Source organism: Strix uralensis, chromosome 4 (assembly GCF_047716275.1).
Source record: "Strix uralensis isolate ZFMK-TIS-50842 chromosome 4, bStrUra1, whole genome shotgun sequence".
Classification (NCBI taxonomy): domain Eukaryota; kingdom Metazoa; phylum Chordata; class Aves; order Strigiformes; family Strigidae; genus Strix; species Strix uralensis.
Window position 1 is genome coordinate 67,465,144 of NC_133975.1, and position 12,804 is coordinate 67,477,947.

General features: G+C 45.9%; 1 protein-coding gene across 1 annotated transcript in view; it reads left to right on the plus strand.

Moving 5' to 3' along the window:
* The first annotated feature begins 2,208 nt into the window (after window positions 1-2,208).
* ALPK1 (alpha kinase 1) overlaps window positions 2,209-12,804 on the plus strand; it is a 30,004-nt gene continuing 19,408 nt past the window's right edge. Inside the window, exons 1-2 of the mRNA XM_074865152.1 lie at window positions 2,209-2,329; window positions 6,949-7,103. Of these exons, the coding sequence (XP_074721253.1) occupies window positions 2,209-2,329; window positions 6,949-7,103 (276 nt within the window). The remainder of the gene's footprint in view (window positions 2,330-6,948; window positions 7,104-12,804) is intronic.

The following is a 12,804-nucleotide window of genomic DNA, read 5'->3' on the forward strand; positions in this document are numbered from 1 at the left end:
CCCTCCAGAATGTGAAGACTACAGTCTGCTTTTGCAGCTGGTCAAATACTGTGCCAGGACCTTCTCGTGACGTGCTCTGGGGTGCAGCTGGAGTAGAAGGAAGTCCTGCCGAGGTGCTCACCGGTGTGGGTTGCACAGGAAGGATTGACGCCAGCAAAACGCCGCTGTGATCACAAAGCCGAGCCTCAGATGCTAGAAAATGTTGAGCATTTAAGTGTTAGTCTTGCCTAAGTTTTTATCCATGGCTCTGCATCTAACTGATCTTTTGCTTGTCTACCCTGCTGTCCAGTTGTGCCTATGCTCCTGCCCTTAGCCTTCCTTTTTTGGCTACTTTTTAAATTTCTTCTTTTTCTGGTGTTTGTCTGCAGAGTCATTCACAGCCCCACTGACCACCTCCTGCCTCCAGGCTCTTTGCTGATGAATCCCATCTTTTGCCCTGCTCCACCTGCCCTTCCACGACAGGCTCTCTGATCCTCTCTGCTTTCGCATGAGTGCATCTCTTTTGCCCTCTGCTTTTCAATCTGGCAGCTTGCTCTTACTTGGTGCTGTTGAGAACACAGACTATCTGCCACCAGCGCTGGGATCCAGTGATCCCAGAGTTGCAACAGAAAGGAAAAAAAAACGTCTGGAAATTTAGCTGCTAAAATGTAAGTCGTTTCTTCTAGTCAGCAGAGAAAACTGTCTGTATGTGTGTCCCTTTGCACTCCCCTTCCTCCTTCATAGCCTTACTGTTTCCCCAATTTTAGAAATGCTTTCACAGAGGTCGTTTCTGACTATATTGCTTCAAACTGTGGGAGTAGTTTTCTAAGTGAAACCATCACCAAATTGGTGGGAAAAAACAAAGTATTTCTTTCGTGCTTCAGTTTTGAAAGCTGCTCAACAGTTTTGGCAGATGCTGAGCCAGATACCTGGGATGGAAATGGTTGGTTTTTTTAATTCATCAACATTGGCAATGTCCTAAACTCCTGAAGGACTTGCAGTGGAAAAATTATGGCAGGCCAGACAGCCAGGTGAATGTACAGAGAGGCAGCCTTGGATAGAAGCAGTTCAAGCAGACACTGGCAGACCTCTACTACTAGGGACTTCCCCCAAAATTAGTGTAGGAACTGGAAAGGATTTAGCGTTGGTATCCTGCACATGATGTGCAAGTTGCAGAGCCCACGCCTGGCTGCTACCAGCTGATCTCCTCAGCCCTGAGCTGTGGGTGCCCCTGGCCCAAAGGATGCTTGGCAGCACCCAGGCAATGCTGGTGCCAGCAGCGCTTCCTGAGATTGGGGACACGAGGTGGGCAGCCTGGGGAGGCAGAGGGATGGTGTCGATGTGGGAGGTGGGAAGCGGGGCTTATCAGTTTTGGAAAGGTTCCTGAGATCTGATCTGATTGTGGAGACCTGGCTGTGACAAAAACAAGCCTTGTGTGTTTGATAAGATGGTCGAAAGCCCCAGTCCTTTCTGTCTGTCACAGAGCTGGTGAAGCTGTGATCAACTGCAGCGCTTGTCCTGCAAGCCTGTGGCTTTGTGCTAGGTGAGCTCCTGCTGCATGCTGCAGCATCAGCAAAAAGTCTTTTCGTTCTGGCGGGCTCCTTCAAAGACTATTTTTGCTTCAGTGCCTCAACCAAACCATGGTAGGGCACTGTGTTTTGTGGCAGAAGCCTGGCTAGCGTGAGAGGAGGTGAGAAAGCAATGTGCTCCTGTGGCCCAGGGTAAAAGAGACGGCCCCTGTGGTCTGGTAAATGCACGCAGCCTCCTCCACCAGTTCAGAGCACGCACGGCTCTGCCATTCAATCCCGGCTAACAGTGTGCGACAGCCTGAGCCTCCCAGGTGCAAAGGGCTTCGGAGCAGCCTGGCTAGTCACTTCCCTGCTTGGGATTTCACAGCTCCATTGAAGAGCCCGTCCTTTCTCCCTGGCACCTCGGAGATGTTCGCCTCACACAGTTTGTCACTGAGACCCTGCAGTAATTTCACACACTCCTCTAATAAAGTCCTCCGAGGCTGTCATGTATTTTCATGTATTTCCCCTATTATTTCTCCCTGCTTGAGCCTTTCAGATAATTGATGATACTTTAGTTAATCATTTTCCCCCTCCTTTGTTCGCCAGGTACCTCAGCCTTGAAGGGATCCTTTTCATTTAGAATCCGTGTCTTCTCTTAAGTAATTGATCACTGTGCACCCGGGGACACCCAATTCACAGCCGAGTGGGATCAGCCTTCATGAATAATCAAAATGTTGTGGCCACGCTGCTGGAGGAGTGCAAGCGAGCTCTGGACACACTCCTGTCGGCGAAGGCTGACACGGGCGAGGAAGATGAGCAAGAATATTGTCAGTGCCAAGGTGAGGTCCTCAGGAGAGGTGGCAGGACCACAGCAGAAACCGCCGGTCCTCAGCCCTGCCCTATTTTTCTTCTCCTGGCAGATGAGTGTCAAGAGATGCCTGGATTTCGAGGCCATGAATGGGATGCAGGCTACAGGCAGGCAGAGAAAGAAGTCCACTTTGTTGTAGTGAATTGCTGTCAGTTCTAATTTTAGGCTTCAGTAAACATGAGGCTGTAAGGAACAGTTTAGTTTGGGAAGAACAATGCCCAAAAGTTTGCTGATGCACATAAATTTCAGTTATTAAAAAAAAAAAGAAAGAAAGAAAAGGATGCAACTTTTGAATAAGGGCACATATTTCCTCTCCTTTCATAGGAACTGGGGGAGGGCCTTTTTTGTTTGTCAGCTTCTCCTAATATATTAAAGAGCTCATTGCCTGAATCTTTATCTTGTAAAATGTGCGTGACCTCTATAAGTGGTGTCCAAAGAAAAAAAACTTGCAGTATCCCTCTTGAAAGGAAAATCCATGCCAGCTAATGGCTGGAATAAATAACTGGGAAAGGAAGCAGTATTTAGCAAGAGCTGTAATAGAAGGGTTCTTCATTTGTTTTAATGCTGGCATTACCTGCTGGAAACCAGCATTTATTTTGGTATTGCCATGGTGCTTTGAGAATGGTTTGTAAAAAAAAAAAAAAAAAAAAAAATCTATTATTTCTTAATTCCAGTGAAAATCCAGTTCATGTCAGTCATAAAAGGATGTAATGCACGGTTCAGTTTTCTCTAGGTTCAGACTTTCAGAGGGCTGCATAACTTCATTTCCACAGCTTATTTATCCATGAAATAAAAGCCGTGTTTGAATTTCTGAATTTGTTTGAGTTACACCTTTTCGGTACAGGGTAGGGAGGTTATGTACTCCTTTCTGCCACACAGAAAAATAACTTCAGCAAGTACAGAAGGATATAGTAAAGGATGAAGGTGAAACTTCTGGGAGGAAAAACAAAGCCATTAGCAAAAAAACCACAAAAAACCTGTTTATGTTCATCTTTTCCTTTGCGTGACACATCTGCAGTACTGTCCATTTTCCAGTTTAATGTTAATAATGTTTAGTTTTGCTTTGCATGAATGACTCAGCCATAACATTAATTTGATCTTTAAAATCCTTTGTTTGTCTCGGAGCACAGAGCCATTGAGAATATGTTTTTCTGACCATCCTTGTTCTTGCTGGGAGGTCAGCTGCCTTTTTCTGAAGCACCTAAGTCTGTCTGTGGTGGAGAGTGGCGTATAGGTTTCTGTTATGGATACTGGAAGATTTTTCTCTTCTTTTTTTTGTTTTCAACAAAGGGTACTTTGTTTCCTCATCACAAATTCTTTTAAGTTTTATTATGGCTCCTTAGAATAGGCTCTTGAACTCCTAATCAGGTAGCGCTTTTTTTCCCTCATGCTCCTCCCTCCTTTTCTCCTATTAAATACCACAAAGTATGAGAAATAATCAGTTTAGTTCCAGATAAGGTAAATCAGTGCCCTTATAATCACTTGATTAGCCATGGTCCTTCAGGTAAACTGCTTCAGGAAATGGGCGATCAGAGCCTGAAGTGATGCTCAGTCTTTTCCGAGCACCGTGTTCCCATCAGCTGAAAGAAAAATACCCAGCAGCGGGGTGGTGACAACAACATTAATAACTGCTGGGGCTCTCTGCCCGGGGAAGGCAGGGCCTCGCAGGTCAGCAACTCTCAGTTTTCGGGGGGACCTTCCTGGTGGAGGGGGTTGCTTTGCCCCCTCTCCTCCCAGGGCTGCCTTTGTTCACCCCAGCTTTCTCAGACCAGGCACAGGAGGAACTGAAAGCCAGATACCTATAAATGGGGGGAAGAGGGGAGAGGAGGAGCGCATCCTCATCTCGCTTTAGTTGAGGGGGCAGAATGGGTGTTAGATGGGTATGGATTGCTTTTTTGTTTCTTTTTAGGCTAGAAATTGTTCCAAACAACTTCTGTGCCAGTTCAACCTTTGTCAATTTATGAATTTATATCGCGTGCAGTGAGAACAGCTATCGATGAGAACAGCTATCTGTGGCAAGAGTAAGCTCTCGTCCTGGAAGTTGGTTTATAGCTGAAAGCTGCAGGACTGTTCACACGAGCTCCCCAACTGATTGGTGTGGTTCTAGCGGATGTTCTTGTGATACAGCATCATTTTATTGTCATTAACATGCTAATTTTGTTTATTTCTATGTGGTGACAACTAGATGTCACAGCAAGGCTCGAAGCAGTATCCTGCTAGCTTTACACAAGTGTCCAACCCCAAAGATGACTAAAGGCTCCTAGATTGCCAAATCCTTCTGTAAATGTTAGCCTGGTTTCCATTTCTAACCAGCTCGGCAGTAGTGACTGCTGAGGATGCCTCTTTAAAAATCAAAGTTCAATGTTAAAGAATTTGGCCATATTCTTTGTTCTTTAGTGCAGTAATACCTTTATGCTTTAGAGAGAATACCAACATCCACATTATCCCACTGATTATTTTCATAGTTGCTGATTTTTTTCCTATTTCAGTGTTATTTAAGTAAGCATGAGTTTGTGTCAGAAAGACAGAAGAAGTTAGAGAAGGAGACAGTAAGGCTGTCTGTCTAAGCATCCTATTTCTCTTTCTCTAGATCCCTCCCCAAAATGTCAAAAGATAAAGCGCTCTGTCTGTCATTTTGCGTTCCTTGTGATGAGATGAGTATCCCTGTTCCTGCACTGATTTTGCAGTGAGAAGTGTGAGGGTGGGAGCACGACCTCCTCTTCCCTCCAGCTCTGCCGCTTGGCCACCTTGCCACAGTGTGGAGGGCTGACCCCCTCCAGACACCACTTCAGAAGGGCTGCACCTGAAGCTGGGATGTGTAACAGGAAACGTATCCAGAGCTGCAGCAACAAGTGAGAAGATGCGGGTTGGAACAAGTGGTATCTTTTTAAAGGTGACTTTTTGGAAAAAGGACCCTAAATATCTGGCTTCCCACTTTTTCCTAGGAAAAATGTGCCAGTGGATGTGCTGTAATATGAGCATGAAATAGACTTTTAATGTAGTGCATTTTCTACAGTCATCTGTAAAGGACTGATTAAAAAATATGTACTAATACATTTATTGCATTGCCTCGTGAAAGCAATGATGATCTCTGAGCAGGGTTTTTTCTGGGGATTAATGGCCAGAAGGGGGTAGATCTGCAGCTGATGATCACCATTAACCCCATCTGGTCAATAATCCTTGTTAATCCACTTTTATTGGCCAGAGAGTCTGCCCAGCCGAGTGGTTAGCACAGCACACTCGGGCTGCAGCTTCACCCTTGTTTGAAGGAAAATTAAAATGTGGGCTGTAGCTGAAAGGCAAGGACAAATCCAAGCTCGGCTCTCTAGCTGTGTGCTCCTACTAGCAATTGCATCCTTAGTTGGGTCAGGTTGGAGATCCAACAGAAGCTGATGGTAAATGGGAGGTGAAAGGCCAGCCTGGGGAGGGAGCAGGGCCAAACTGAGCTCTTGCCTTGTGAGGTCTGGCACATTGCTGGAGTATCAGGGGCCAGGCATGGGAGTTGGGAGTACTTTGCCCTCATCCAAAAGGAAAATCTTCCTTTTGACTCCTTTGTGCTTGGCCTTTCCAGCTGGGAGGGAAGCTGTGGTTTGAGTAGGGATTGGAAACCCTCGAGTGAAAGGCGTGAGGACTGGGGTTTCTGTGCGGCTCCATGTGCCTGGGTAGGAGCATGCCTGGACCAAGGGCACCGTGTCCTCTTAACTTCTTTTTAACTTCTGTTGCAATCTGCAAGAGAAATACAGAAGCTCAGGCCAGATCCTCAGCCAGTGTGAATTACTTGGCTAAGCTGGCTTCCAAGAAGGTGCATCAGCTTCAAAGAAGGCGCATCAGGTTCAAACAGGGTATCTCATAGCAAGGCTTCTGCTGGCATCTGCCATGCATCTGTGGGCACTGCCATGCTAATAGCAGTTCTCAGGCATGTGGCTTAAAACATTCTGCCTTGCTATAGCAGTGAGCTCTCTTATGCTGAGAGAAATTGTGTCCTGTAGTCTACGGCTACTGCTTTGAGATCAGGTTGAGTAACTCAAGCCAACAACTTATTTTTTACTGAATTATCAGTCAAATAATTCTCAAGACTGTATGCTTGTTATTCATTATATCCCTTTAGATCTTTGTCTAATTGCTTTATATGGTCCAGGTTTATCTCCCAGTTTGGATGCAGCTTTTCAAGCTGGCTCTGCCACTGTCACCAGCAAGCCCTGAGCAAGAGGGACAGGTCTTCTGCGCTGTTGGCCCCATTTGCTCTGCCAGCCGTCCTCTCCTTGCATGGGGGAACAGGTTTCCTCCTGTCTCTCTTAGAGTAGCTCTTCACACCCAGCCATCCACCAGCCAGTGTGACTTCCTGCTAAAAGCCTTTTTAATGGCTGACAGCTCCCATTTACCTGGAGGGCAGAGCAGCCAAGGGTAATGGATGATGGGCAAGCTCATTTTCCCTCCCAGTGAGGTTGGTGGCAAGAGCTAAGATCTGGTAGCAACTGGGAGAAGGTCTGAGGGGGAGGGGAGGTATGCTTTTTACAGGGTAGGTGCTCTGTCGTAAGTGTTGTGCCTGAACCCACTGCAATATCTTTACCTGCTCTTTGACCTTTTCAGCTTTGCTTCCTGAGGACTTGAAAACCCTTCTGGAAGAGGCAAAGGAAATGAAGTGGCCCTTTGTGCCGGAGAAGTGGCAATACAAACAAGACCTTGGCCCAGAAGACAAAACAAACCTGCAAGATATGATCAGCTCAAGGCTTCCTGATTTGTTGGTATGAAGTTCAACACATCTGTTGTGTAAAATGTCCCACTGAGGTGCTTGAGGGTACACAGAGCCCTGGTAGGTAGTATCACCTGTGGGTTCAGGGGCTTATTTTTCTGCATGGTGGCAGCAGCAGGTGAGGAACTGCTTGGCAAAGAGAGGTGAGTGAGTCTGCATTGGGATGGGGCTGCTCACAGAGGCCAAAGGGCCAAAGTGGAGATGTGACTTTTATTTGTTTCAGTCCTCAGACAAGAGCGGGAGCCAGGAGCTACATATAGTTTCTGATTTTTTTCATTAAAGTTGCTTTAAAGCAACATGTGTGAATCACGGTTTCCTCTTCTTTGTGAGACAGCTCATCTGCATGTCATCACTGCATCTTCCAAGGGAAGAAAAGTCCTGCCCTCTGCTGCCGCTGCAACCCAGCCAAGGTTGTGAGATCAGTGGGAGCTCTGCCTCAGGGTTAGGCTTCTGCTCTGTTGGCTATGTAGTTCGCAGCAGATGGATGTGCAACACCACGAAAGGCTGCTGATTTGAGGTCTTGCTGGTACCTGCAGTTTTATGTGGTTTTTACTTTAGACCGGTGCAGAAAAGATAAAATGGATTCATATGATAAAGTTTTGAGTGTGTCCAGGCATTTGACTGCTGCTGTGCAAAATAAAATGTGCCTAGACAGTAATGATAAAGACATTGCAGAGCGGAGGGCACTGTCACTGCCTTGTCTATAAGTGATCCTAGAGGTATATAGGGATTGTCCATGCACTGAGCACCTTGCAGAACAACCAATTCCTTCACTGAAACATGCAGCGATGATTTTGACTGTATTTATGCTGTTTCTGTTCACTTTCATGCTCAGTCCACTCTAGTTTGGGCATGTGCTTTGTCCATTCCTCTGGTTTCACAGGGCAGTTCTGTTTCTGTTTCCAGTAAGGTAATGTTTACCTCTTCCCTGAAGAACAGGCATTATAATAAAACTAAAATGCTGAATGTTTACATAAAGTTTAAAAAATCCCCATGAATTTGAAAAGAATGCTGTGCCTTGTTTAATGCAGCACCGCTAGGAGGCAATGAGGATTACTCACTTTAGTAGGGCTTGCACAATTCATCACCTGCTTCTCTTTTTTCAAGAAAATTACTTGACAGGATTCTTTTGAGGACCAAAGTTGGCCAAAACCTAGGCAGGAAAGGCAAGAATTTAATGTGACTTCTCCTGCAAGTGAAGGATACTTGGCTGTGTAAGGAGCTGCAGGATCCAAATGGTGCTTGGCGATCCCATCCTGTAAGGGAATGAGTTTGAGCTTAAAGATTAGAAAGCAGCAAGAAATTTAGGTTGCTTTTTGCTTTTCTGATTTTCTCTGAGGCATGTCAGACGTGACTTGTAGCAAATAGAGGACTCCCTTTTCAATGGTAAACATAATACCTAGGCTAATAAGTATCCCTTTGGCAGGACAGACATAAAATAAAGATGAGGTTTGTGAGGGTTTGGGGTTTTTTTTCCTTAATGTGGTGCACGTCTGAAGCCAACACAGTCCCATTCATCATGGGAAGGGGCAGTCTGGCATGAAAATCTGGGGGTTCAGGGCAAGGAGGTCTGGTCCTGCTGAAATCCCAGCTGCAAAGCTGCTCTCAACTCCAAGGTGGCCAGGAGATTTCACCTGCTTCAGAGAGATCCCTGCCCAAGTAAGCCCAGCAAGTTTTGTTTGAGAACGACGATTACTTTGAATAGCACTGAGCAATGAGAAGCCCGGAAAAGCCAACTGCAGGGCTGGGAGGTGTCAGCCCCAGCATCCCCTCGCCAGCATCCCATGTTGCAGGGAACCTGAATTTGCTGGGGGGGGGCAGGGAGCGGCTGCTTCTTGGGTATTTATTTTCTTTTTCTCTTTGGTGTGTGTGGCCTTAGACAGAAATTTATGGCAGAGGTTGACCTCCTTTACAATCCCCACGCAGCTCTCTAACTTTGGAGCGTTTGTCTGCTCTCTCCCAGGATAAACACCTGCAGTAAACTCCCTGAGAGACCTGGCTAGATGGGAGATTAATGTGGCTGTAATAGTGGAGCAGTGTTTGCAGCATTATGCCCTCTCCCCAGGTAGATGGATCTTTTCTGAGATGATACCAATTATTTATTGCTGAAACATCTGTTGATAACTGCAGCTGCCCTTGTTAAACAAAGCATATCATGGGGTCATAGACTATAGGGACCTAAAATCCTACCGCATGCTAGTTTTAGACTATTCACTGACACCCCCTGAAGTCCATTGGTTACCGTTGTCTTCAATGTTTCATCCTGCGGTTGAAAATACTTTGTAAACGTTGTGCTGCCTTTCCCCATGTGCTTTGAAGTATTATTTCATCTTCATCGGTAATTTATATTCCAGTGCCATTGTACCATGGGAAAAAGGGAAAACCTTTTTTGTTTTCCATTTAATTGTAGATAGACTGACATTTTGACCTGTATTATTAGTATTAGTCAGGAAAAGGGATTTTTTTCCCCTTCATCCATTCCTTCCCCCCCTTCTTTTTTTTTTTAAATAAAATTTCAAGGCAGAGCAAAGGCTGCTTCAGTTCTTTGAATAAAAAGCTGGGGGGGAAATGAGGCTGAAGAGAAATGATTACAGTGTGATGAGGAAAGATAAAAGTCTGAGCAACTTTTTTCTTTTCTTTTTTTTTTTGGCATGAGGGACAGAAGGATAATTTAATTCCCTGGAGGAAAAAAAATAAGTCTTTGTCGATTTATTGTTCAGAAAAACCTTTAAAATTTTTCATCTCTGTTTATTTTAATTTGCCATGCTTAGAATAAGCTCATAAACCGTAATTCATTACATTTAAAAAGTGCTTTGAGATCCATGAATGAAAGGCACTTCATTACCATAACACACTGGTGGTGTTACAAGCAGACAGAGCTGGCTACCAGGGCTCACCATGAGGATGTTTTACTCTGTGAGTAGACTGAAAAGCTCCATGAGACCAACACAGTAAGTAAGCGGATTAGGCTTTGGCTTCAAGGGTTTGCCTTAGTGTTGCACTTTAAAAAGTGGGATACGCGTTGCTGGTGGCTGCATGCTACTCTGACACATCAAGAAGGCAAAGCCACCTGCACCTGCAGCCTTTTAGAGTGCTCTTCTTCAACTTTGCTGTGGGATGCTCATTACTTCTGCACACTGGCTGAAGCAGTAGGAAGGCACGGCAAAACCAGCTTGGGGGGCAGGGGGTAGCAGCAAGCCAGGCTTTCCTTGGAGCTCTCTTGCTGCAGCCTCGGTTCAATGGGAACCATGCTGCTGTTGGAGCAGGGCTCAGGGCAGATTTTGGCAATGTATGCAAACTTTTCCTTCTTTTTTTTACCCCCTCTCTGCCCGCTACATGAAATTCTGAACCTCCCTAGGGATTTTAAGGCAACAGATTTACTGTAATCCTTGAGGCAAAACAGCACTCTTGGTGTTAGGAAGCCTTTGCATCTTACAGAAGGTGGGGTGTTTTGTTTTGTTTTTTGTTTTTTTTTCCTGGCTGGGTATTCATCAACCAATACAAAGGCCACCCCAGTTCAACAAGCTCAAGATACTGTTTTGCACATTTTTCTAGCAGGTTCTAAGAGAGCCTCCCTGTCGGCTGCCATCGGTTAGCAAACCAAGCCCGTCCTGCAGCCCCCATCTCAGCCCGAATGCCCCTTTGGTGGGAGTCTGCACTAAGGCTTGAAGGGCAATAACCAACATCTGTATCCAAAGCAAAAACTGGGAAGCACTGGGATTTTTGTTTTTAACAAATCAAAGCAAAATCAGAATTGTAACAGCATCCTTGCTGACAAGTATAAATAAGGAGGGATTACTTTTTCTTTCTAAATACCACATGCGCTGTGGGGTTCAGACTGGGGCTGCAGACCCAAAAGGGAGGCTGCCAGGGGTTACTGTTCCTGCAGATCTTCGCTATTCCAAGGGATGGAAATAGCCTCTCGCTCGGTGACCAGCCAATAGAGGGCAACATGCCCATGTACACGTAGGCTTTGATCCCACAAACCCTGTTGTGGGTTTCACTGAAGGACAACTCTATGCACAGAAGTAATTCTCCTGTGGGATGCTTCATGGCACATTAATATTTTAATTATTTTTTGCAAGATCACAGTCTGTTTGCAAACCCACTGTAATGATGTGGGGCTTGTCTTCATTTTTATCATATGTACCAACAGTTCCTGCATCCAGGCTCAGGCGTTCAGCCATGACCAGGATCTGCTGGGACAGGTACAGCGTGAATACAAAAGGAAAAGCCCCCAAGAGTAGGGCTCCTGCACGTCCCTCTGCACCTGCTGTAGGGAGCTGTGCAGCCTGACCCTTGCTCCCTGCTGTGGATGGGGGGTTGTGGATCCTGGCACAGAATCTCATGGGACTTAATGGGAATATTGAAAAGAGGAGAAAATAAGGCCCTGAAGCCCTTGCCTGGGCCTTGGCTAATTACGTGCTGATGGATTGCCATTAGGGAAACCATTCTGAGGGACATGCCCTAACTACCCTTAGGTGTGTGTGTGGCACTTAAGAGCTGGTGGCCTTTGAAAAAGAACTAAAGAGGAGGCTGAGGATTTAGTTTTCTCCTCCTTCCAACTGTTGGTGTGGTAACAGGAGAATTAAAGCCCTAAATCGTAGCCCTGGGATCTTGGTTGTTCAGGCTGACCTTTTGCTACCTGCCTCATAAGAACTCATCTTGGGTGATCCCAGTGAAATGGAGAGTGACGTAAGTGAGAATTCAGCCTGAGAGGGAATCTGTGGCACCCCAGCCTCCCTTATGCTGCACAATCCCTGACGCTTTGTAAATGAGAAGTATCAGAGATCGGGTGCAGGCAGGAGAGCTTCAGCTGGCCAGGGTGACTGCCCTGATGCTGCCAGCGTGCAACACTGCAAAGCACTCAGTCTTCCACTGCCTGTGTGGGAAAACTACAGCAGAATGTATGTGGAGCACCAAATAATAAAAAGGGAAGTCTGATCCTGGGTACCTATAGGGCTGTCAGTTCACTTTACTCATGGGTAGTATTTCGTCTTCTCAGCTGCAGCTTCATGGAGTATTTCCTCCCCGGAAAAGGCTTTAAATATTGCATTACTAAGATTGCTGTGTTGTGTTTTCCTTCCAAATTAAACTGCTTCTCAAATGGATTGATGTTTTGAGGACAGGTTTAGGAAAGAGGCTCTTAGATTTTTAGCTGATTATAGTGGTCTTGATGCCACCCTCTTGCAGGGGGGTTCTGGCACTGGCACTTAGCTATTTTTAAGTATTAAAATATCCCCTTCAACATAGTATTTTAACGTACCACAGGGAATCACCACAATAGTTTATAAATAGTCTAGAGCTTGAGCACAGCAGGACAAATCAGGGCTACAAAATGATTGTTGCACCTATCCTTGGTAATAATTAAGAACATGTACTCCAGCAGATGACTGTGGTCTCCCAAGCCCCTGATGCCCTGTCAGATACATGAGGCCCCCAGGAACTCCCCCTCGAGGAGCTTCCTCGGCACTTTAAAGGGGTCCTGCTTCTGTCCTCACCCCAAAATGCTGCTGTGCAGCACCCTGAGCCGCCTGCTGCTTTCCTCCCTCTCAAGACCACTCAAGTTCATCACGCAGATTGTTCTTCCACTTTCTCCCACGGGTAGGTGCACTCTCTTCTTTACCGCTACCCAGTGCCATGAGCTGCATGCCAGCAGCAGCTTGGTCAGGGATGGTGCCTTCTCTGCCTTG